Below are 24433 nucleotides of genomic sequence, written 5' to 3'. Positions count from 1 at the left end.
ATAAAGCCAAATTGTTCCCCTTTTTTCCTTCAAATTCCCACTTTAGGGGATGCTGTGATTGATTCAAGTGCTTGCTGAACTCCTCCAACTCCATAAATGTTTTTGGATCCCCCTGCTGGCCATTAAGGGTCCCAGTCCTTTTCAGTAATAGCTGTAGTATTAGTGCCTGAATCAACTAGTCCTTCTAACCATCTGTTTTCTATCCTCACTCATATCATTGGTTTTTCCCTTCTTATTGCTGAGTCCAGTATGATATTTCTCTGGGATCTTCCTGATTTAGGTATAATATCGTAGCTATTGGTTGTCCCTGTCTTATGTTACTTTCCTCATTAGTGGTATTAATCATTGGGATTCTAGTAATGAGTTCATGGGGGTGATAAAGATTTCTAATTGGGTTCATTCCTGTATATTGATTGTAAGGGGCAGATAAAAGTGTCCCTATTCTTCCCTCTGGTATTGTAATAAGTTCCAATATTGGTACCATAATTGTGGCTAATGGACCAGCGTAGTAATATCCTGCACATTTCAATAATTGGGTTTGTTGTTCCTCTGATCCACTAGTCTCTGATAATGCTCTCTCATAGTCCTGGTCTCTGCATTAGGATTGTCCTTCCACTCTCTCTAAGTTAGTTTGAATCCCCCATTCCTTTGAGCTGGGGCTGGAGTGTCACCCATAGTCATAATAACCTTCTCTCTTCTGATTTCTGCATTCGGAAATCCAATGACCCATTCTATTACACTTTGGGCAGGGGGTATGTGGTTTCACCACCACCACCTCCACCCACCTCCTGAAACCGTCCTCTCCACTCTTTCTAAACCTGCACTTCTTATTGAAATGTCCTGATTTTCTACAGTTATAGCAGTTTCCCTTTGGCTTGGTTTTCTGATTATGGTTTTTGATTTGAGAATAAGCTTCTACCTTCACATTAGCCACAAATACTGTACTTCCTAAATCTTCACACCTTTGCATCATTTCGTCTATGCTTGCATCTTTTCTAAGCCCTAGCATTGCTCTCTTACAATCCCCATTGCAGCTATTTCTGAGTGTCTCTCATGACTATATGTGTTCCTTCTACATCCCCCATGATACGGGATATAGCTTCCTGCACTCTAACACAGAAGTCCACAAATGGTTCATCATCTCTCTGTTTTAATGTGGTTAAAAGAAGCCTTTCCAGTTACCTTTACCGGGATTTTTCCATAAACTGCTTCTACGCAGATGGTTAATCTTTCATAAGTTTCTATAGGACAATGTATTTGCTGTCCCACCTGTGGCATAATCCCCCAATCCAAATAATTGGTCATAATATTGGGTTGCATTCTGGGCATTGTTAGGGTTTTTCTTGATTGCCATCTTTCTACATTCCTCAGATAACAGGCTTAGGAATGTAATGTATTCTCCAGATGTCAGGATAGCTTGAAAAACTAACTTCCAATTGTTTGAGTATAAAAGTCGCCAGATCTTTTAGGCGTAGTTTAACAGGGTGAACAGGTTTAACAGGACATATTCTGCAATTGCCTTTTTCAATTCTTTAATAGCATTAGATGAACCTGAAGTATGACTGCGCTGTGGAGGTCCCCCATTAACAGCAGTCTCCAGAACTGGGAAATAATTTCATCCAGTTTCTGCTAGTGTATCATGATCCTTATTGAGTTGTAGATCCTTTATCATTCTTTGTAGTGTAGAAAACATTTCACCACTAAGTGTCACCCTCTCCCTACTTTTAGATTCTTGGTCTGTTCTGCCCTTCTGTGCAGTCCTTTGTTCATCTTCCGAGCTTATATTACCACTAGGTGGCGCTTGCTTCTCACTTTGAAGTCCTCTGTTCCTGACTTGGTAGGCAATCTGGGTTTTGTCTCCTATCAACCTTAGCAGCTTCCTTAGCTTCTCTGTGCTTGTCTGTTGGAATTCCTTCTCTCCCTTTATTTTTGTAATTGTCCTTGAGTTCCTGCACAGCTGCTTTTCTCTCCTTAAACTCCTCACATCTTTTGTCTGCAGACTCACCAGCCAATAGTGAGAATTTTCTTTTGATTTTAACTCTCTCTGATTCAACCTTCATTTGTTTTTTTTTTGGCTCTCTGTTTCTCTAATTCCTTTTTTAAGTTTGAGCAAAGCATGTCTGTCTCTAACTCCACTATATTTTCCTGAAGTTCCTTTGTAATTTGAGCATTTTCTGACCACCCTCTAGGCTGATTAATTGCCTTCCCTTCTTCAGCATGGAGTACACTCATAACGATACTGCACAGAAAGTGCTATCTTCTTGTTGATATTCAGTTAATTGCTTTCCCACTAAAATCCAGGATCGTAGTGAGACTGGAGGTCTCTCTTTGGTCCATGGGCATACTTTCTGAATTATGTCTATAAATTCCTTGATATTCTTAGCATGCATTATTACTCCTAGATCCTTTCCTTTTGTATAGATCATTCTGGTGTAATCTTTTTATTCTGACTTACCTGATGAGATTTTTTTTGCCCCATGATAGAAAGATACCTATCTCACCTGCTATAATTAATTTATGCAGGGTCATTCACTGGCACATTGACCTCTTTATCTCTCAGGAGTTGAGCCCACTATCTTCCTTGACATCAATCATTCAAGGGCACTTCCTGAGGAGACCACAGCCAAGCCTCTTGCATCTGTAGTAAGCTTCGGGTGTGCCCGCTGGGGCTGCTGTTCACACGGTTGGATTGTGGCTGTCTGCTTGGGGGGTCCCAGCCATATTTGGGCATCAGACTGTTAGGGATCTCGGTCCTCAATCCCAAGTGGAACAGGCCTTATGTGACCAGCACTGCCTGTCCTCCTGAAATGTTGAAGACTGTGAGCAAGGCGGGGTAAGAGCCAGGATGGTGTAAGACTCTGTTTATTACAAAGACTGCAGGTCCTTTTATCATCTTGGCGCTTGTTTCTAGTTACTACTTCATACATAATCACATCCTAACCTATAGTAGATACATGATTCTCTACAGGAAGCTACACGTAGATATGTTGTGTGTATTCCTTTCCTATAAGGATATTCAAGGTATTCCCTCTAAAGTCCAGCATGCCTCTCCTGGTAACTGCCATGTTACTCCTTAGGGTGGGACTCCCTTCCTCCCAGCACCATCTTGTTCACTCTTATAAGACTACCCTCAGATTACCTGAGTCATCCCTTATACAATGTCCAAGGCTGGCGGGGGGGTTAGCAGGCCTTCTTACAGCTTTTGGAGTATAGTGAACTACAAGCCCAATGTAGAATACAAGCCCAATGAAATAGGCAAACTGGAGTTAATATACAAATCATATTTGACCAACTAGCAGGTAAAGGCCAGTATGCAGTTGCTTTAGCACAGACAATTACCCTTTCATAGCATATGAGCAAATTGCTGACCCTGCTATCAAAACATGGGGCACCCTCCCAGGAAAACAGTATAGAGGGGAAGCCTCTGCTTTAAAGCAGACCCACTGTTTTAAACTCCCCACACCTGCTTACAAAATTAAGCTCAAGAGGCTATGAGAGAAGTTGAACTGGCTTTTTCCAATGTAGTTGAAAGAGTCACTCAAAAACCCTTGGAAATAATCAGTTTTTGCTACACAAGAGGCACCCACAGCAGTGCTTCATCAAGGAGACTGTGTGATGGAGTGGGTGAACCTCCGGCACAACCAGACCAAAGTCTTACTCCTTACCCAGTGCTTGTGGCTAGAATTTTCGTTAAAAGCCATTAAGTGAGCAGTACAATTATCTAGGATAACACCTGACGAGATATACAACTTTTATACCAATGCACTAATTAATGTATGCTGTGAAACCATCTCAGAGTGGCAAATTTTGTTGCTACAGCTCCAAATTTTACACACAGGCCTCCATTAAAGATAACCTGGCTATTATATAATTAATTGGCAATGGATTTTTGAAGAAAAGGATGCATATAAACATAACCTTTGTGTTATATACTCTCATGATTTAAATATAAAGAGAGTAGTCAGAACTCCTTTTCATTCCACTCAGCAGAATGAATTGTATGCAATCATGCTAGCTCTTATTTGTTATCCAGGAGATATAAATATAGTATCTGATTCAGCCTATTCAGTAGGTATGGTACAAAGAATTTCCACAATCCAAATAAAATTTGTAGCTTCTAATATATATCAGCTCTTTAAGGAACTTCAAGAGCAAGTGAGAAATCATCCAGGTAAGATTTATATCTTGTATGTCCACTCTCATAGTGGATTTCCAAGTCCTATTTTTGATGCAAATTCAAAGGCAGATAACCTTCTAATTATGTTAGCCAATACTCCTTTATTTCAGGCAGCCCAAAGATCTCATTCTAAATATCATCAGGCTGCTCGAGCTTTATGTTTGCAATTTGGGTTAACAAAAGAGGAAGCTAGGGGCATAGTAAAAAGCCTTCCTTTCTACGCTCCTACACTCCTTCCAGGGAAGAACTCTCATGGTTTGAAACCCAATGAAGTTTTACAAATGGATGTGATCCATTATAAATCTTGTGGTCGTCTCTCTTTTATCCACGTTGTGCTAGACACCTTTTCAGGATTTACTTTTGCAATACGAGCAGCAAAAGAGACAGCCCGAGAGGTCATTGAATTCCTTATCCAAGCATTTGCAATTATGGGTGTGCCACAAGCAATAAAAACAGATAATGGGACCTGCATATACTTCTAAACATTTTGCACACTTTTATGCACAGTATCAGATTTTATACACCACTGGCATTCCTTTTAATCCTCAAGGTCAAGCAATAGTAGAGAGGACTAACAGAGACATTAAGACACTCCTCCAGAAACAAAAGCATGGGGGAGCCACAGGTAACCCTAGCAAACTTGTAAATTTAATTCTCTATCCATTAATTTTTAAATTTTCGACAAAGATGCATTAGCTCCAGCAGACAGGTTTTATAACCCACTGGATGGGCAGTGTCCACTTTGAGCAGCTCCACTTTCTTTAGATAATCACCAGATGTGGAGAGATCCAGAAAGTGGTGAATGGAAGAGACCAGATAGGTTAACTGCTTTGGGGAGAGGGTTTGCTTGTATCTCTAAAAATGGAGGAGGAATCAGATGGGTTCCAATTAGCTGTATTTGCCTTGTCCATTGGAGAGAGACAGAAAAAGAAAAAATTTCAAAACAAAGAAGAAGACTTAAGAAACATCTGACACTGAAAGAGCATGGCTGATAATGAGACTGTTACAGAATTTCAAAACCTGCAGGAATCATTGGATTCCCTGAAATAAAAAATTGTTGATAAGAATGTTGCAGGACTTGAAAACCAACAGGAATTATTGGATTCCCTAACACATAATAAGACTATTGCAGGACTTCAAAACTTGCAGGAATCATTGGATTCATGACACATGAAGTAATGGACAATAGATTGGTTTTGAACTATTTCTAGGATGGACATGTAAATTCCTTATGCTGATTCATGTTGTTTGTTATATCACTACTAGCCTGTGCTACATTGCTATGTGCTTATGTAATACCTCCCATATTGATGGATTTATATATACCTGACTCAAGTGAGACTATTCAAAAACCCGCTAATCTGGTTTGATTCTCCATTTCCCTTTAGTGTTTTCATCTCCCTTTCTGAGACATCAGGGAGGCATGATCACCTCTCTTTTGGGGGTTCTCACCTCTCTGAGAAGTCAGGGACCTGACTATGTTCTAAACATAGTCTAAACATAGACCACCTATGTTCTAAAACAAAAGAAAGTGAGCGATGTAATGGGCCAGAACTCTGTACTTGAAACAAGGATTCTTACAAGGTGTTAACTCGGTGAAATTTGTAAGACAAAGGTTATCTAGATTAGTGTGGTAATTTAATAGTTCTCTAGTTCAGTATGATTAAATTAACCTTATAACAAATAATGGTTCCCTAGTGATTGGCTTATAACTCAGTATACTGAAATAATTTAATTGTCATAGAGTATTTAAGAGGCCAGAGTCAGACCTAAGGGTTCGGAACCAGAGCCAGAGGACTGGAGGCTGGAGCATAAGCTTTTGGTCTGAGACAGACTTCAAGACAGAGACCATTGTGGTAGTCCTCCTGTCTCCCCCACAGAAACCAAGACACATTCTTGGAGGACCTCCAGAAAACTAGCTGAGCCCCAGGCAAGGAGATAGACTGTGAAGGAGACAATAAAGACTTATGTACTTTATCTGTGGCTGTTCTCGGGGTGATTACTCTGCAGAAACAAAGACTGGTCCCAAGACCTCCAGAAAACCAACCAGAACATTACAGTTAACTAACCTTGTTCTCTGCCCTAAAGGACTTTTGGAGGGTACAGAAGTAGCCCTAGCTGAATGCTAGAGCTCGCTCTTTTCAGGTTTAGTAAAATGATAAATATTCCACTATATAGACACGTGTCCTGCCCCAGTTTCTCAGTTCTTTGGCTGAGCTCTGCTGTAGCAAAGGGCTTGACCACTACTGTCTGTAGCCTAAGCTGGATGTGACTTTTGGATTTTTGAGGCATTAGGAGGAAGCAATATAGCATTGAGTCCTATTGTGAATCTATAGGTTGTGAATAGGTTTTTTGTGAAGCCTTTTGTGTGAAATGTAGAAGACCCTTACCCAAAATGATTACTCAGAGATCACCCAAACAGAAAAGTTGTTTATTAAAACCTCCAGAGGATCTGCCATTCTATCATGAGATAAGGGAAAGAGAAAACTCGTGATAGGAGGGCTAAAGAAGTAGTAGAAATACACAGCTTTTATACAAGAGATTACATCACAAGTAAAAGAGCATTGAGAAGGGAAGGGGGTACATCTAATTGGTTGTTGCTATCTGGAAAGATTGGAATGGAAGGCGCTTCTGTTTCCCCAAAATCACCTGATTTCTAGGAAACAGAAAATTAGGCTTCCAGGCTTCAGATATAGCTGGCCAAGGCTCAAGTAAATATGGACCTGCACATATTATACAGGTCATAGAGGAAATACAGAAATAATGAAAATAAAATACAAGAAAAGAATTCATACATTCCTGTAAGTTCTTCACCTTATCTCTCTATTCCACACAATTCCCCCCTTTTTATATATAACTTATTTTTTATCATATTTCTATGAAGAACTTACACACTGTTCAAAATCAGTTAACATATCTGTACATTGTTTTTCAAGTTCACCAATCAAGATCATCCCTCTCTAGTATATTCCAGCCTTTTCTTTGAAGAATCATCATTTTAATAGCATCTGTGTGCAATATTTCAATAGGGATCATTGAACTATTCTGGTTACTAATGTAATTCTACAGACACTAGACATAGTGGTAACAGGATAATACCACTGATTGCAATAAGTTTATACCATAAAAATTACTTCCACCAACTATCTTAGTAACAGTTATCACAGAACAGATTAGCATTTGGCAGACATAAAAATACAAAGATAAATAAACAAAGATGACAATCTAGGGAAACTGAGGCCCAACATTACCCACTCTGCTTCTGAATATTTGAATTATTGAATCCCCTAGATACCTGGGAGGTCTCCGCACCATAATTTTGACCAACCCAATGTAAGAACTTATGGCAAAGGCAAGTCTCTTCCTGACAATCCCAGAGTTATCATCAGTACAAAGGCCCTCATCTCAGCCAGAGAATCCAGTTTGAGATGGACAGTTCACTGTAGTTAAGTGGAATTCAGTCATTTGTGCACTTAACTCAGCTTCTGCTTATATAAGGAGTAGCAGTACTCGAAACAGTCATGCTGCCCATGCTAGGAGGGACAACTCATTCCAGGGGAGAAGGGTGAGACTTAAATTTTTGAGCAGAGCTATCAGAGTTTGCACAGTTAAACCATCAAATCAGGCAAACCCCGAACGTTAGAGGCTTGATCTCAAAACTGCAGTGTCCTTTGAAAATGCTGAGATACCAATTAAGAAACTGAGGTTACAGGGCTGGAGACTGCCAATCCCAAGACAGTGTCTCTATCTTGGAGATTTCCTAAAAACAGACATCAGAGAATACTCTGCCAGAGCAATTCCAACAGAATAAGGGATTTCAAAGCTAAAGCATCAAATAACCATTTCACATACAAAGTTCCTATACATCCATAATAGCAATAGTTACAATTTAACAGTTTCCATTCCAAATTTTAAATACACAGTAATACAGTTGTAATTTTAACAATAATTCGTCAACCACTTTCCCACTTCCCCCATATCAGTCCAAATTACAAGAGGAGCAGGGGCGATGGTCTCGATCTAAGCTGCTTCAGGCTGAGAAATGAGTGAAGTCTCTCAATTCATGCAGGGGTGTAGGTGTGGCATCAATCTAAGCTTGAAATGGGCTGATCCATGTCTCAGAAGAAGTTCAATAATCTGTAATTTGACTAAAATCTAGAACAACAACAAAAACAAATCTAACAATATTAGAACAGTCTGAGATAGAAAGACTTGATTCACCAGACTGCTGCCAAATGTGAAGAGCCAGCAGTTGAGTTTGCTTCACAAGGCAAGCAAACAGCTGTCAGCTATATTCCCAATAAATAAAACAGTAGTTAGATTTCACAGACCATTGCTAATTGTCCTCTTATCATTTAGAAACCTTTTAAAAACAAAACACAAATATCCAGTAACAGACAGATGACCAAGCTAAATACTTATTTGCCTAAGCATTTAGGATATAATGATTACATATAATCAGATTGGAAACAACAAGGTATGATATAATTGAATTGCATTAACAGTTTCTATTGACTATTGCTCTGATTATAGAAATCAGTCACAGGAAGAAAAAAATACAAGAACATAACTATAACATAACATAAGCAGTTAAAACTCAACCTTCAGCACATCAGAGTGGAGCTTTAAAACTCCCAAATAGTATTAACTTAAGCCCAAGAGATTTTATCTCCAAAGTTTCAGATAAATCCCAATTATTTACCATGACCTTATATTGATAACAGTAAGAAATTTATCCCAGAAAATTCACACAATTCTTACATATCCAAGTAGATGTTGAGTCTTGAATAAGTTGAATATTATACCAATCATTTTGCTTTTAAAATATCCAATACACAGAAAAATCCCAAACTACATATTGAAAAAACATTTTCAAAAAGACGAAGGCAAAAACTACTATTCTTGGAGTCCTTTTCAGATAATTGGCATCAGTACAGTTGATTAAAACTTCCTACTTTCACATAAAAGAATCTGAAAAGTTCTTGAAAACATCAATTAAACCTTTTTGAAATAACCCTTTCAAACTATATATCACATTTCTGATAATATTCTTTAAATGAGGAAACCATTATGTATCTAAAGAAACAAATGTTCAATCAGTTAACATCTTATAAGAGCAGCCTTTCCCTTTAAATCACAGTTTGCTTTCTTCAGTCAAAAGTGGCTGCAGCTTTCCACTCACAGCCGTCTTTCGGCCATCTAGCTCTGTGACTACCCTTTCCAACCAGTTCCTTCTTTTTCCCACTGATTTCTTCTTGAAATCATTTGCTCCTACTAATTAATGCTTCTTAAATCACCTTCATTCTCCTGTCCCATCTCTCTCTTTCTCCTTCCAATGCCCACTTGCTCAAACCTTCTCCAACATATTTTAAACACTCCTAAACCAATAACTCTTCTGACTAGATGCTCCAATTAAACTATTAATTGCTTTTGTAAATTAATCTCTCTTTTCCCTTGTCTTTAAATCACCTTTTTTTTTTAAACTTTAAATTTCAAGATTCACAATTAAATAGCTTTAAACCAAATCTCATAAAACTTATAATATAGTTTACCAGTTACCCATACTTTTAAAAAGCAATATGCCATTTAAGTAGGGAGATACAAACATGACCCCCTCTAAGGTAAGCTACTGGCATTTTGTTTAATAACCTATATTTTTAATTTGAAGTCCAACCAAATAATAAAAAAAAAGTTTTTGATCTTCAATTGTAAAGGCTATAATATTCAAACAATTCTTAAGATTTTATACTCAGAATAAATCTAACATGTGTAAGGCAACAGTAAAATTATTTCCCCTGATTTCAAAATTATAGTACCTCTTTAAAATATAGTAACTCGTTGTAGGAGAGCTAAAGAAGTAGTAAAGATACACAGCTTTTGTACAAGAGATTACATCACAAGTAAGAGAGCATTGAGAAGGGGAGGCATCTAATTGGTTGTTGCTATCCGGAGAGATTGGAATGGAAGGTTTCTTTTTCCCCAAAATCACCTGATTTCTAGGAAACAGAAAATCAGGCTTTCAGGCTTCAGATATAGCTGGCCACAAGGCTCAAGTAAATATGGGCCTGCACATATTATAGAGGTCATAGGGGAAATACAGAAATAATGAAAATAAAATACAGAAAAAGAATTCACACATTCCTCTAAGTTCTTCACCTTATCTCTCTATTCCACACACTCATCCAGAATGTGGTATGTAATGGGTACTTAATAAGGAATATAATAAGGAATTATATTTCTCTGCTCTGTTTATTGAATTGTTACCTCATTCATGTTCTTGGTTTTCTAGACTTTAGAGGTAGTTGCAATTGTATCTTTTTCACTTAATTCCAAATTTGGAGAGGTTTGATAGGACTAGAGGATCAGAAAAAATGTTTACTCCTCCATCTTGCTGATGACTATGCTGTGACCCAAATTTTAACTTGTTTTTTAAAAACTATAATAGTGATAACTATAGCAATTGTGGGCATTCTTGGAACTACTGTTATGTAGGCAAATATGTAGAAATTGTTGAAATCATATTTTTCCTAGGCAACTGTCAAGATTTCTTGAAGAAACCTCATTTAGTGGGTGTTATGAAAGAGAGTAAGCTAATAAATACAACTGATTTTCTGAAAATGCAGGACTTATTTTTAAATTTAATAATTTTTTCAAACGCTTTCTTAAGTCTAATCAACAAAAATAATTCCTAGTTTGTAGCATTTGCATTAAATTTTTACATTTGTTTTTTGACAGTGGTAAAACTACTAAGTAGTTGCAAAGTGTTGCAAAATTTCTGATACAAAGGCTGTCCTGATCAACAGAAATATGCTATCGACTTTTATTGTCTCCCTTGATAATTTGGGATGACTTGAGCCTTTTTTCCTAACTTCCTCTCTTCCTCTAATTTGTAGCTAATTTATTTATTTACAAAATCCCTTAATTTTTACCTACTAGTAATTCAAATGGGTTTTGTTTTTGTTTTTTTTCTTCTCCAGTGGTGTAGGGATTTGAAAAAGGATGAATGAGTTATTTATCTTTTCTCTGTGATAGAGAACTGCTGTTAAAGAAATCAGAGCAAATGAAGTAGATTTGGGGTCTAGTACCATTAGATTCAAGTTTATGATTCAAAGCATGAAAATTTGGAGCAAAGGCTTAAAGCAGTCTACGTTGTGAATAGTTTGTTCTGAACAGTCTTTCAGGAAAGAATTTCAAGGTTGAGTTGATTTTTCTTCCCAGATAGCAAGTCAAACCTGATTTCAGCAAGTAGTCAATAGAGCATTGAGCTAGCTCAGTCTCATTCAGAACAGAAATTATTTTCTACCAGTCTTTTATAGAGTTAAATACTTTATTAAATATAAAGACAACGATAGTAATATAGATATTCAGGGAAAGCAATGTCCTCAAACACAAGGGAAATGCTTATGTTTTACGTATAGCAAATAAATGCATTCAGCTTTTAAAGAAAGAATAATATAATAAGCATCAGTTTATATCTTATTGTTTCCTACCTGTTTGGAAGGGGAAAACCATGTTGCTGTTTTCCTCTTCCCAACATTCCTTCCCCCCAGTTCCTTTCAGAACATATCTTGGAAAAGGGGCCCTCAATGAGCCATTGGTTTTTAAAATATTGTACCTTTTATCACTTAAAAACTTATTTGCTCCTTATAATCATCAAATGTAGACCTGATCTTGAAATAAAGGTGCAAATCTGTCTTTAACTGTCATGAAGAGCAGAAAAACAGGCTGTAGATATTAGCAAGAAAAATAAACTAGACCAGAAATAATAGAAGAATATTGGGAAGAAACACAAGAAACTTCTTGGTTCTCTCCCTATCTAAAATTCTTATCTTCTCTTTAATCTTTTTCTACAGCTGTTGGAGTAACCAAATTTTCATTCTTTTTTTCTCTTACTACTTTTTTATACTAATGTTTCAGAAAATTCCTTTAGGGATGATTCTTCAATATGAAATATAGGATGATTACCATTCTTGGAGGGATGGCATCTTTATTTGTTAATACAGACATTTACATTTAAACATGCACTAGTCCTGAGGGCTGTAGTGATTTCTTTTACTGAAAAATCCCAGCCTTGGGCCCAAAGCTTAATAATCTTCATGTTCTAAGTCATAAAGGCATTAATTAGGCCCTTTCTAAAAAGATATTCATTGTTCCTCCTTACTTGATAACAGATCTTTCTTGTAGGATAAGAGATTTCTATGCTCAACTGAGGGTGTATGTTAATCCCTCTTTGAGCCAGTTCCAATAAGAGTAAAGGTTCAAACATTCCTCCCTACATTCTCAATTTCCTTCCCCTAAGGTTCTGAATAGTGAGTGTGGTTGGCAGGTACCAGAGCATTAATGGAATTGTTCCCTGGCCCAGACGGGGAGAAGGCTCTGATGAAGATCAGTTTAGTTCCATGGTCCTACCCTTTGTGAAGGTCAGTCCACATCAACCCCCTGAGGCTCACCCTCTGTGGGGTCATGAGTACCCTCGGACCTTGCTGTGCCCCTTCAGAAATTCCAGTCATGTCCCTGAGGTTAAATTTTCCCTATAAATCTACTTATGGCACATGCCATCTTTGTTGTACTCCTTTGGATTAGCCTGTCACAACTTATGGTATCTCTTGTAACTCCACTATGCTTTATGGTATCTCTCCTCTTGGACCTACTTTTCCTCCTGATAACTAACTCTTTTTTGGGTGCTAAATTCCTTTTAGGATTTAGTCTGCCAGCTAAGGATATATCCCAACCTTATAAGGTGTTCCCTTTCTCCTAGGTAATTGTGAATTCCACTAAGGAACTTGTTTTTCCAGCATTAATTATTAAAATCCCTTTCCTTGCTATGTGCCTTCCCACTCTATTTCATATTTGCCTTTCCTGATGTCTATTTTATCTCTTCATTTTGTCTGTAACCTCTTCTTTTAAATAAACCTACCTTTTGCCAAAGAGAATGGCCATTGTGAATTTTTCACATGATAGAACCCCGACATTTAGTAGTGCTTCTAAAGCACATCACCTGGTGCCACATCATTTGCTACACCAGTCACATCACCCTCCACTGTAAAAATTCCTTTGTATGATATAATTTATCTTATTATAATTCTCCTTTCCCCTTTCTCTTTCTTACTATTTAATTTTGTATTGCTTTGTGGTTTTCTGGATATCGTCTTGTTATAGTCAATTCACACCCATTGCCTTTGTCTAGGTAATTATCCCTTCCATATCAAGAGGTTTAGGTGTATAGTGCTCCCTGCAATCTGGAAAATCCACATAAAATTTTTTGCCTTCAAATGTAGAAGAGATTGCCTTCTGGTACACCAGAAAATTCTGAATTTTTATTTTTTTCTTTTTTGGGGTACTTTATTGTAAAGTTTGGGTTAAAAGTTTGGTCACAAACTTCCTTTGTATGTCATCTGTCGTTTCCTCAAAACTCCCCCCAAATTCTCATTTAGTTTCTTATGTTGACCCAAAATATATCAAAACTGCAGTGGAGAAAATCACAGCATGGAAAAGATAACTATACTCTTTCTAAATGCCTAAAAATAATAAGATTCTGTAACTCTTAGGAGTTACACATACCATATTCTCTTATAGGAATATAAACAGTTTAACCTTATTGAATCCTTTATGATTTCTCTTACCTATTTACCTTTTTATGTTTCTTGAGTCTTATATTTGAAAATAAGATTTGCTCTGGTCTTTTGATCAGGAATGCTTGAGAAGAAATCCTTTCATTAAATATTCATCATGTTACTGTTTACAAATGGAAATTATTATATGTTCTTAAGTGTAATCTTCACAATCATCAACCTTTATTAGGTCCATGGTTAGATAATTGAGACTTAGAAATATTATTATTATAGATAACATGACTAGTAAATGATGAGTTAAGAGCAGAACCTTGATCTTTTAATCCCTAGTTTAGTGTTTTTTCTGCTTTCTCATTCCATGATTTTTCATGTTGCCTACATTCCTTTAAAAATAATTCAATTTATGAATAAAATGAAGATTGCTTTTAACTGCATTAGGGTTGTAGATAAAATGTTTTTCACTCTTAGCTCTTTAAGAACAACTGATCCACAGAACTTGTTTTGGAATGACAATATTTGTAAATTCTTATTATGTCTTCTTTTTTCCACAGCTTTGTATGCCTAAGGGACTATCCTTCAGAACGCAAATGGATAACAAAGAGCCTCAATTCCACTCATTTATAATTACCAGGGAAGATGGTTCCCGCACCTATGGTTTTGTTCTTACTTTTTATGAAGAAGTTACCAGTAAGCAGATCTGCACAGCAATGCACACACTGTACCAAATGCATAATGCAGAACATTACAGTAGTATCTATGCCTCATCCTCTTGCAGCATGGATTCCCTCATAAGCAATATTGATGAGGGAGATGCAACTTCACTTGCTAAGCTCCAGCGATACAATTCTTATGACATCAGCAGAGATACACTGTTTGTTTCAAAAAGTATATGTCTGATCACTCCACTACCATTCATGCAAGCTTGCAAGAAATTTCTCCTTCAGCTTTATAAGGCAGTTAGCTCCCAGCAGCCCCCACCCTTACCTCTTGAGAGCTATATTCATAACATTCTTTATGAAGTTCCCCTTCCACCTCCAGGGAGATCATTAAAATTTTATGGTGTTTATGAGCCTGTCATTTGCCAGAGACCTGGACCCAATGAGCTTCCACTTTCAGATTATCCTCTTTGGGAAATCTTTGAACTTCTAGGATTGGAGAATCTTGTTCAAGTTTTTACATGCGTTCTTCTAGAAATGCAGATTCTCTTATATTCACAAGGTGAGTCCTTATTTATTTTTACTTATTTTACATCAAAATAATATACATCAAAAAAAAATGACTTCAATATTAGCCTCTCTCACAAAGAAAAATTATTAAAAAAAACTGACTACCACAGTGATTGGATCTCAAAATATTTTACAACATTCTGCATACAAAGATTTACCCCCTCTCTGCCAAGAAAAAAATATGGTCCATCATATCCCCTGGAATTGAAATTAATGATTACAATTAGTCTCAGATCAGCTACTTTTTAGAGTTGTCTTCATCAGTATTAGTGTAATGATTTGTGTATATACAGTCCTAATCTACTGTCACCCTGTATCAGTTCATATAAAACTTCTCATATTTCTTTTTTTTCATATTTGAATATTTTAGCATGATTATATTCCTTTACATCCATATACCATATTTTGTCCATTTTTCTAAAGATGAGCTTATTTTTGTTTGTTTGCAGTTTCCAGATCTTTATTTTATTTTATTTTGGTCTTCCTTGGGATACAAGCCCATTAAAAGTTAAAGTTTGGTAACTTTTTCTATGTAATCCTAAATTGTTTTCCAAAGCAACGGAATCATTTTCATCTCCTATTAAGATACATTAGTATACAAGACAACTGAATTAAGCACAAAAATGTATACTTGTTCCAGAGAACAAATAATGAAACAAATCTCTTCCCGATGAAGAGAAGAAAGGGGAATACTACATTGCCTCGTGTCATACTAAGTCTTTGAGTCTAACAAGGGAAGATTTGGTGGTTTGGGGCAGAGAGCAGAATGCTGAGTAAATGTAATTAGCAGGAGGTATTTTGGAAAATGGATGGTGTAAAAAATAAAAAGCATCAATTTTTGTTTTTTAAACTCATTCTTTTCTTCTACTATAATCTCTTAATTTGAGGAATAGAAGACAACCCACTGAAAACCTATAGAGGCTGAAGAAAGAGAAGATCTATGCAAACAGTAACAAAGCAGCCAGAATACTTAGCTCACAGAATATATAGAGAATGATAAAGTGCCACTGGACTAGAAAAATAGGAAAAAGCCAAATTAATTTCTTTTGCTAATAATTCTATGATAATTGATAACTTCAAATTTATTGGCTTTTTGTATTATACTTTTATAATCTACAAATGTTTGCTTTTATATTTAAATGAAACAAAATACTGTGAAACTTGATAAAAAGTTTTAAAATATCCAAATGCCTCTAGCATTTTATAAAATATTTGTCTATTTTCATATGAATGGTATATGGTAGAGGCAGTTTTATGTTATTAAAAAAATGAAAGCCAAGTTTTGGCAGTTTGCTTTATTTCTCTTTATAAGGTAACTTTGGAGAGATAAGTATTCCGAGGAAAAAAATTTCCTAGCCATTCATGGTAACTGAGTGAACAGGTAACCATTTCTTTCATAATATAAGTTTTACTGCTTCATAATACATATTTCAAAATGCTTTTGGCATGAGGTTTGTATTGCAGAGAGTTGAATGAAATTGTTGGCTATATAGCTTCCTAAGCAAAAGACTTTGCATATCTTTCTAATAGACTTAAGATATTAAAGATTTAAAATACATTTATATATATGTGTATATAAATTTATTTTCAATATTCTTTTTTTTTTTTTTAATTTTGCATCCTATATTCTCTGCCTCTCTCCAATTTCTCCTCAAACCATTGAGAAGACAAAACAATATAGTATCATTTATAAATGTGAAATCATGAAAAATATGTTGGTCATCTTGCCAAAAAAAAAAAAAAGGCAAGAAAAACAAAGTGACAAAATTACAATTCAATTGCACTCAGATTTCATCAGTTCTCTCCGGAGGTGGATAGAATTTTTTATCATGAGGCAGGCCTTTAGAACTGTCTTAGATCATTGTATTGATCAGAGTAGCTAAGACTTTCATAATTGTGATCTTCTGGTTCTGTCCACTTCATTTTGTAACAGTTCATAGCAATTTCCCCAGGTATTTCTGAAACTAACCTGCTCATCTTATGGCACAGTAATCCACAATAGTAGTATACCCCAACTTGAACAGCCATTCCACAAGTTATGATCTTAATTCTTTGCTTATTATAAAAAGTTGTTATAAATATTTTTGTATAATTAGAATCTTTTCCTTTTGCGGGGGGGATTGTTTTTGGAAGATTTAATTAGAGGAGGGAAAGAAGAATACAAGTGAAATAGTTGTTAAAGTCTTACATCTCAAACATTTGATTACTGAGGGGATTAGTTTTGTAGTGGTTTTCATTTAAAACCCTGCATGTACTTACATCAAGAAACTATGCAAGTAATAATTATGGTCTCCCAAAACTTAGCATCCCAAGTAAAGAGTTGGTTTTTCTAATAAGATTATCAAAGAACATAGATATTTGATGTTGTCCCAGAAGTAGCATTTCTAAATATTGGGCATTTATGTAAAGAGAATTATGAGTATTGGCTTCCTTACCTTGCTGGACTCAAGAAAAAATTAAAAACTCAAAGTCTTGTAAAAATGTTAATATTAATATCCATAATGGCAGATTTTTTGAACAATGTTTCATGCTTTATGCATATTTTGTTATTTACAATGATGATTCATAAGGTTTGTGGGTATTGGTATGAAGCCTATTTTTTACCATTTTGTTTTTCTCCTTTTTTAAAAAAACTATAAGTCAGTAGAATGAGTCAAGTAGAATATGTTTATAATGACCCAACTTTTTTGTATTGATAATGTTTTTGCTTATGAACAGACTTGCTATGTAAGATAATAGTACTTTCTTAAGTTGACTATTTTTTAAAAATTTCTAAAGGAAAATTATGACATTCCCTGATGATAAATTATAATGCATAAATTTCTTATGGGAAGAAAGTTGTTACTAATGACTAAATTTTTCATTTTTCCCTTTTCATATATATAGAAATACATGCTATTATCCACAGCATTTCAATTCCTGTCTTATGGTATATTTCTTCACACATTCTTTTTTTTTTCTGAGATAGTCACAATTCCTTTAACTGTTGTGAAAAACATTTCTCAAGTGATTAATTATTTTTGGTATTTTCCTCTAGGCTTTTTCTAAGTGATACATATTTTTCTTAATTTATAAAGGGAAAAGCTTGAGATTACATGTTTTTAGATAGGTTCTTGTCTATTGCAAAGTCTAGTTTTTACTGCCAAAAGTATGGCAAAGATACTACCATTGTGATACTGAAATTGGTGGGATAGTTTTTCACAAAAGGCAGCTAACTACTATTCTCCCCTAAATTCTAAGCGGTAAAAGTTTCTAGTGCTTTTGGACGTGAGCTCCTTTCTGTCATTTTTAATCAACCAGTAGAACTTAGATAATTTTTAAAAAATAAATTTACTGAAAAGGTACCTGAAAAAAGGTAATTTGCTGAAAAGATAATTATTCCCATCATTTGCTTCCTTTATATTCTTATTCACATGCTGCTGAACAAAGCTGTAGGAAATTGTAATATTGTACTTAACTGGCTAAAGTATAAATTTGTTATGCAATTTCAAATGTGTCTTCACTTCAGCAGCTCAACCTTTTTGTACCTCATAAGAAATTTACTATCCCACTCATCACGGGGCTGTTTGAAATATTCTTGTTTCTTCTTCAACTTTCTCCTCAGCACTTGCCCCATTTGAACCCATCTTTCACTTAGCTGCCCAAGTGATTTTTTTTTTTTAAATGTAGGAATGATTGTCATCTTATTACTAAATAAACTTTAATGGCTCCCTTTTATACACAGGATCAAATATGAAATTATATACTTAGCATTTAAATAGCTCTTCACAATTTGGCTTTTTCCTATTTTTCTACTCCAGTGGCACTTTATCATTCTCTATATATTCTGTGAGCTAAGTATTCTGGCTGCTTTGTTACTGTTTGCATAGATCTTCTCTTTCTTCAGCCTCTATAGGTTTTCAGTGTGTTGTCTTCCATTCCTCGAGCGATGAGTATAGACACTTTCTGTTGAAAGAAAAAACAAAACAAAACAAAAAAAACAAAACTGCCAGCCCTAATACAAAAACTAAAACAAAAAATCCCTACCAGAAAAATTCACAAAGGAAATTTCTGTGAACATTGTATATTTTAGATAATAATAGCATTACAAAGAATGATTTTAATAATACTTAATATCATATTTTAAAAAGAGAGGTTCATATATAAAAGGCATTGTTTGTTTTAAACTAGTTAGTGGTATTTTGAATGTGTGAATAATGATCTCTCTATGCTTTTTGAAATCAAGGAGAATTAAACTGAAATTGTTTAGCTCATTATGTAATTATAAAGAATCATTTTATAAGTACAAACATTCTCCCTTAATATGTATTATCAAGTCATACAATGAAGATTACTTGTTTTTGCTCCATGTATATTTTTTCTCTCTTTTTGAAGATTATCAGCGTCTAATGATGGTAGCAGAAGGGATCACCACACTTTTATTCCCATTTCAATGGCAGCATGTGTATGTACCCATTCTTCCTGCCTCCCTCCTTCATTTTCTTGATGCTCCTGTACCTTATCTGATGGGACTTCAGTCAAAAGAAGGAACTGATCGCTCTAAATTAGAACTTCCACAGGAGGTAAATTTTATTGTGATTTATTATACTTTTACTTTTGCTTGATAGTTTATGTAAGGTTTTTTAAAAATGCTTTTGCATGGGTATTTTTTCCCTTTATATTCTTACTTAAAAAAACAACTTCTGATATTAATTTGAAGAACTTCCTTTGAAGAATACATCTGTGAATATAAAGGAGTACCTTCTCTGCAACTTAGAGTTGCCTAGACCAATAATTTGCCTTAGTTATATGACTAATATGTTTCAGAGATGAGACTTGAGCCCACATGGAGATGAATTTGCTCTCCATTTTGCCAAGCTGTCTCCCTTTCCCTCTCTCTTTTGTTGAGTGATTCAACCAAATTCAGCTTTTAGTTTTAGTATTAAAGACTAGACATTGTCCACTGATGGATGCTCCATGTGTGTGCTCAGTCACTTTTTAGTCATGTCCGATTCTTTTTTTTTACTCCATTTGGAGTTTTCTTTGCTAAAATACCGGAATGCTTTGCCATTTCCTTTTCCAGCTCGTTTTAAAGATGAGGAAACTGAGGCAAAGTGACTTGGTCTCAGGGTCACACAGCTAGTCTGAGGCTAAATTTGAACTCAGTGAGATTAGTCTTCCTGACTCCAATACTGCCATTCTATCACTGTTCCAACTTGCTGCCCTACTAATGGATGCTACCACGTTGTAATCATTTCCATAAGCACTTTATTACATATGAGACAGAACGGATGCAAGTCAATGATAAATAACTTTAAGAAGTAGTGAAAATGGAGCTCAGATAAGATATATATGCTCTTTATGTTGTCTGGTTTAAAGTAGTTTTAATCTCTTCTCTACCCAAGCTTCCCACCTCCATTTTAAAAGTGATTTTCAAGTTTTATAACAATTTTTAAAACAATAAAATTGATTAATTTTTTACCTCTGGAACATGAAATACATTATCACTTTGTAGCTGATGAAATAACAAACATTTTAACATTTTTTATTTTAAGGCCTAGAGACAATATTTCTATCACTTGGTCTATAAATATAAGTGAGATAAAATTCCAATGGTTGGCTGTAGTGTGATCTTAGGGTTATTAATGGAAACTCCTTGAGAGTTTTAATTAAATTAAATAAGAGACTTGAGAGCAGAGACTTCCATTTTTGTCTTTGTAGTCTCAGCCTAGAATAGTATTTGGCATATAGTCTAGACTTCATAAATAAATTATTTTTAGTTTATTGGTTCTTGATTTGGCCCCTCAAAAGGTTTTAAAAGAGGGAAGGAAAAGAGATATTTGCTTTTCTTAATAATATGTAAAATTAAAATGAGAAGCATAAAATAATTAAACTTTATATTATTACTAAACTTATTTATTACCATTTTCAAGGAAATTCTTCACATATAGCCCAAGTGAGTTTTAATATACAAAGCTATTGTCCACTTGCAAATACAGCCATCCATTGCTTATTTTTGGCTCAGTGAATATTTCCCTATTAACAGGACACACTTTGGTCGTAGAAAATAGCTTGGTATAAGCCACATTTAAGCTTTCCCACTTTTCTCTGAAGTTTTTTCTCATTTCTTTTTTTCTCTCTTCCTATAAATTAATCTAATTTGTTATTTTTTTAGTTGAGAGAATATACCCATTCTTAAATCTGACTTACCAAATTTTTTTAGTCGAGAGAATCTACCCATTCTTTTATCCTGGATAAAAAATGGATTAGCCAAATCCACTGAAATTCCTTATTGATTTTCTTTACTTTTTGTATCCAATTTTTATTTTAGAACATGATTTTCTTAGAAGATATAATTTACTTCACTTCTTATTTGCTTAGCACAGTCAATGAATTTGTAGATATTGATTTTCCATGATGGTTTAGAGATTGATTTTTGAGATTTTGAGACATATATGTATATGTGGAATTGGAAGGGCCAGATAGAGAAAGAGAGACAGAAGAAAAGAGAACATATTGGAATTTCATGTGTGAAGTCTTTCAGTATTTGCCTTTTCAGATCCTATGTATTTTCTGACTCTAGCATACACTTGACAAACACACATGTATTCACAAACCCTATTTAAATATTCCTTCTATATTTTTAGGCTTTTCTAATTCTTTACTCAAGAAATCAACATCAGCTTTATCATTTTTTTCAGATTTAAAAAGCTCACTGAATACAAGAATACCATGCCTTGGGATAAATTGCATGAGTTTCTTTTATCAACTATATTAGCTGCTTCAATGAGTAAACTGCAGCTCAATAACATTGTTTTGGAAGCAGAACCTGATACTTTGTCACTCTTCTAGGGTATGAAAAATAAGCCTCTTGGACTTAGGAATGGTGAAGTGAAAAGCTCAATTTATTATGCAGTTGCAAAAACAGATGTCTTTGAATAGGTACATACTTAACAAAAGCAAGCATTAAGTCCCTATTCCCCACCACAAAGTCCCTTCCCTATTTTACCATTTGCTGGAACTACAGAGTATACATCTTCCAGTATGCTTACTACACATTTACTCTTACATATGTTCCCCCTCCTACCACATACACTGCATGACCATTAAAATGAGACTTTGCCCCTCCAGAGGAGAAATTAATACTTATGAACTTAGTGGGCAAGAACTCTCCAAGAAAAACTTAACCTTTACCCAGCTAACTATCTTCTAACCTTGAGCAGAACAGAACCAGTTACATCCCATTTTATCTGGTCCTTCTGCTAACTATTAATCTGAATTTATGAAGATAAACTCTTCCATTATATCTCACATGGGCAAAACCTGTGATATGATAAATTAGGATTTTCTAGTATCCATGTTCATATATATATTTTCTATACATTTCTATTATTTTCTATAAATTTTCTATTTTGACTGAAACCTCAGAAGTGAAATATCTGCTTTCTAGGTAAATGATGATGAGAACTGTTTAAATTAATAGTAAAAGTAATGGCTTTATATAGAAGTGATTTTAATTGAGCTGGACTTCACTAAGATCTATGTAACAATTTAATTCCAAATCAAAATATACTCTTATAATTGATTTTATATTCATTTAACTTAAAATGATAATTTGGTATTTTTAAAGATTAAATATCTTTTTAGGTGGCATCTCTCTCTTTTCCCATTTCTTATTCATTTGCCATTTTTTTCCCATGCCTCCTGTCTTTAAAATCAAGAGGTATTTTGATTTTTTTTTCTGGCCAACATAATTTCACAGTATGAACTTTTTTCTTATCTTTTATTAAAGTTTTTATTTTCAAAGCATATGCACAGATAATTTTTCAACATTGTGCCTTGCATAGCCTTGTGTTCCAAATTTTCCCCTCTTCCTCACCCCCTCCCCTAGATGGCAAGCAATCCAATATATATTTACATGTTAAAATATATGTTAAATCCAATATATGTAAATATATTTATGCAATTATCTTGCTGCACAAGAAAAATCAAATAAAAAAGGAAAGAAAATTAATAAGAAAACAAGATGCAAGTGAACAACAACAAAAAGAGTAAGAATTTATGTTGTGATCCACACTCAGGTAATCATATAATATTGTTGTTGCTGTGTACAATGATTTCCTGGTTCTGTTCATTTCACTTAGCATCAGTTCATGTAAGTCTCCCCAGGCTTCTCTAAAATCATTCTGCTGATCCCTTCATCACTTCTTCCTCATTTCCATATTCCCCTTGTGTGTCCCACTTATTTTTTTTTTTTTTACATTTTATTTAGTTTTCCTTGATAATTTTTTGAAAGATGATATCTAGGTACATTTTTTGATCGTATCTTTCAGGTAGTCCAATAATTTTAAAATTATTTCTCCTGATTCTGTTTTCTAGATCATTTGTTTTTCCATTGAGATATTTCACCTTGTCTTCCATTTTTTCATTTTTTTAGTTATATGACTAATATGTTTCAGAGATGAGACTTGAGCCCACATGGAGATGAATTTGCTCTCCATTTTGCCAAGCTGTCTCCCTTTCCCTCTCTCTTTTGTTGAGTGATTCAACCAAATTCAGCTTTTAGTTTTAGTAATTGTTTGTTGAAGTAAGACTCTGCTTCCTGGGTGGAAGATTCATTGTCCCAAGCTTTAGGGATTTTGTGTAGCTGTTTTCAGACATATTTCTAGGGTTTTCATTTCTCCTAGGGTGGTATGCTCTAAGGACGAAGATGTTTACTACTCTCCTGGTCTATGTTGTAGAATGCGAGGAACCATTCTTTTCTTCCTTGGAACTGTGTGGAGGGTCCTTGCTCCACTATGGTTACAAGTTTTGGTGTACTAGTGCTCCTTTTCACTATGGTACTGTCACCCAGAACTGTGACTGGGAACTATCTATGCATGATCAAAGCAACAGGGTCCTGGCTCAGGGCTGGGAAAGATCCCTTCTCCTGACTTAAGTTTTCCATTCCTCACCATCTATGGGCTGAAAGGTCCAGAAACAACTACTGATTCATTGGCTCCAAAGGTTTGTTGGGACTGGAGCTGTGTTGCCACAGCCTGCACTGGAGTGTGCTCAACTCTTATCCAGGTGTGACAGATCTTTCTTGGTGACCTTCTGGATTGTCTTTGGCATCTATGGGCTGAAAAGTCTGGAAACTGCCACTGCTGCCACTGATTCATTTTCCCTGAGGCCTGGTCTGTACTGGGGTATATTCCACTCTTATCTTGATTCAACAGACCTTTCCTGACAACCTTTTAGAAGCCAGTTGTCTGTTAGGTGGAAAATTGTTTCACTCTGTCTTTTTGTGGGTGCTGTTGTTCTAGAATTTATTCAAAGGCATTTGGAGAGATCTTGGAATGAGTATAGGGTAATCCCTGCCTTTACTCTGCCATCTTGGATCTGCCACTTGTGTATAGCCCACTTGTGAGAAATAGCCAATTTTATATCTTCCTTTCTGTACTAATGTACTATTTCTTTTACTTTCCCATGTCTTTTCC

At 35.2% G+C, this 24433-nt stretch overlaps 1 protein-coding gene across 3 annotated transcripts in view; it reads left to right on the top strand.

The window, feature by feature from the left end:
* Window positions 1-24433, top strand: part of DENND5B (DENN domain containing 5B) — a 217500-nt gene that overhangs the window by 61267 nt on the left and 131800 nt on the right. For all 3 annotated transcript variants that reach the window (XM_031938131.1, XM_031938133.1, XM_031938132.1), the window contains 2 exons: window positions 14301-14967; window positions 19350-19537. In XM_031938131.1, coding sequence (XP_031793991.1) covers window positions 14301-14967; window positions 19350-19537 — 855 coding nt within the window. The remainder of the gene's footprint in view (window positions 1-14300; window positions 14968-19349; window positions 19538-24433) is intronic.

Source organism: Sarcophilus harrisii, chromosome 5, assembly GCF_902635505.1.
Source record: "Sarcophilus harrisii chromosome 5, mSarHar1.11, whole genome shotgun sequence".
NCBI lineage: Eukaryota > Metazoa > Chordata > Mammalia > Dasyuromorphia > Dasyuridae > Sarcophilus > Sarcophilus harrisii.
The sequence above is the reverse complement of the archived record's forward strand: the minus strand, read 5'-3'. Positions and strand labels throughout refer to the sequence as shown.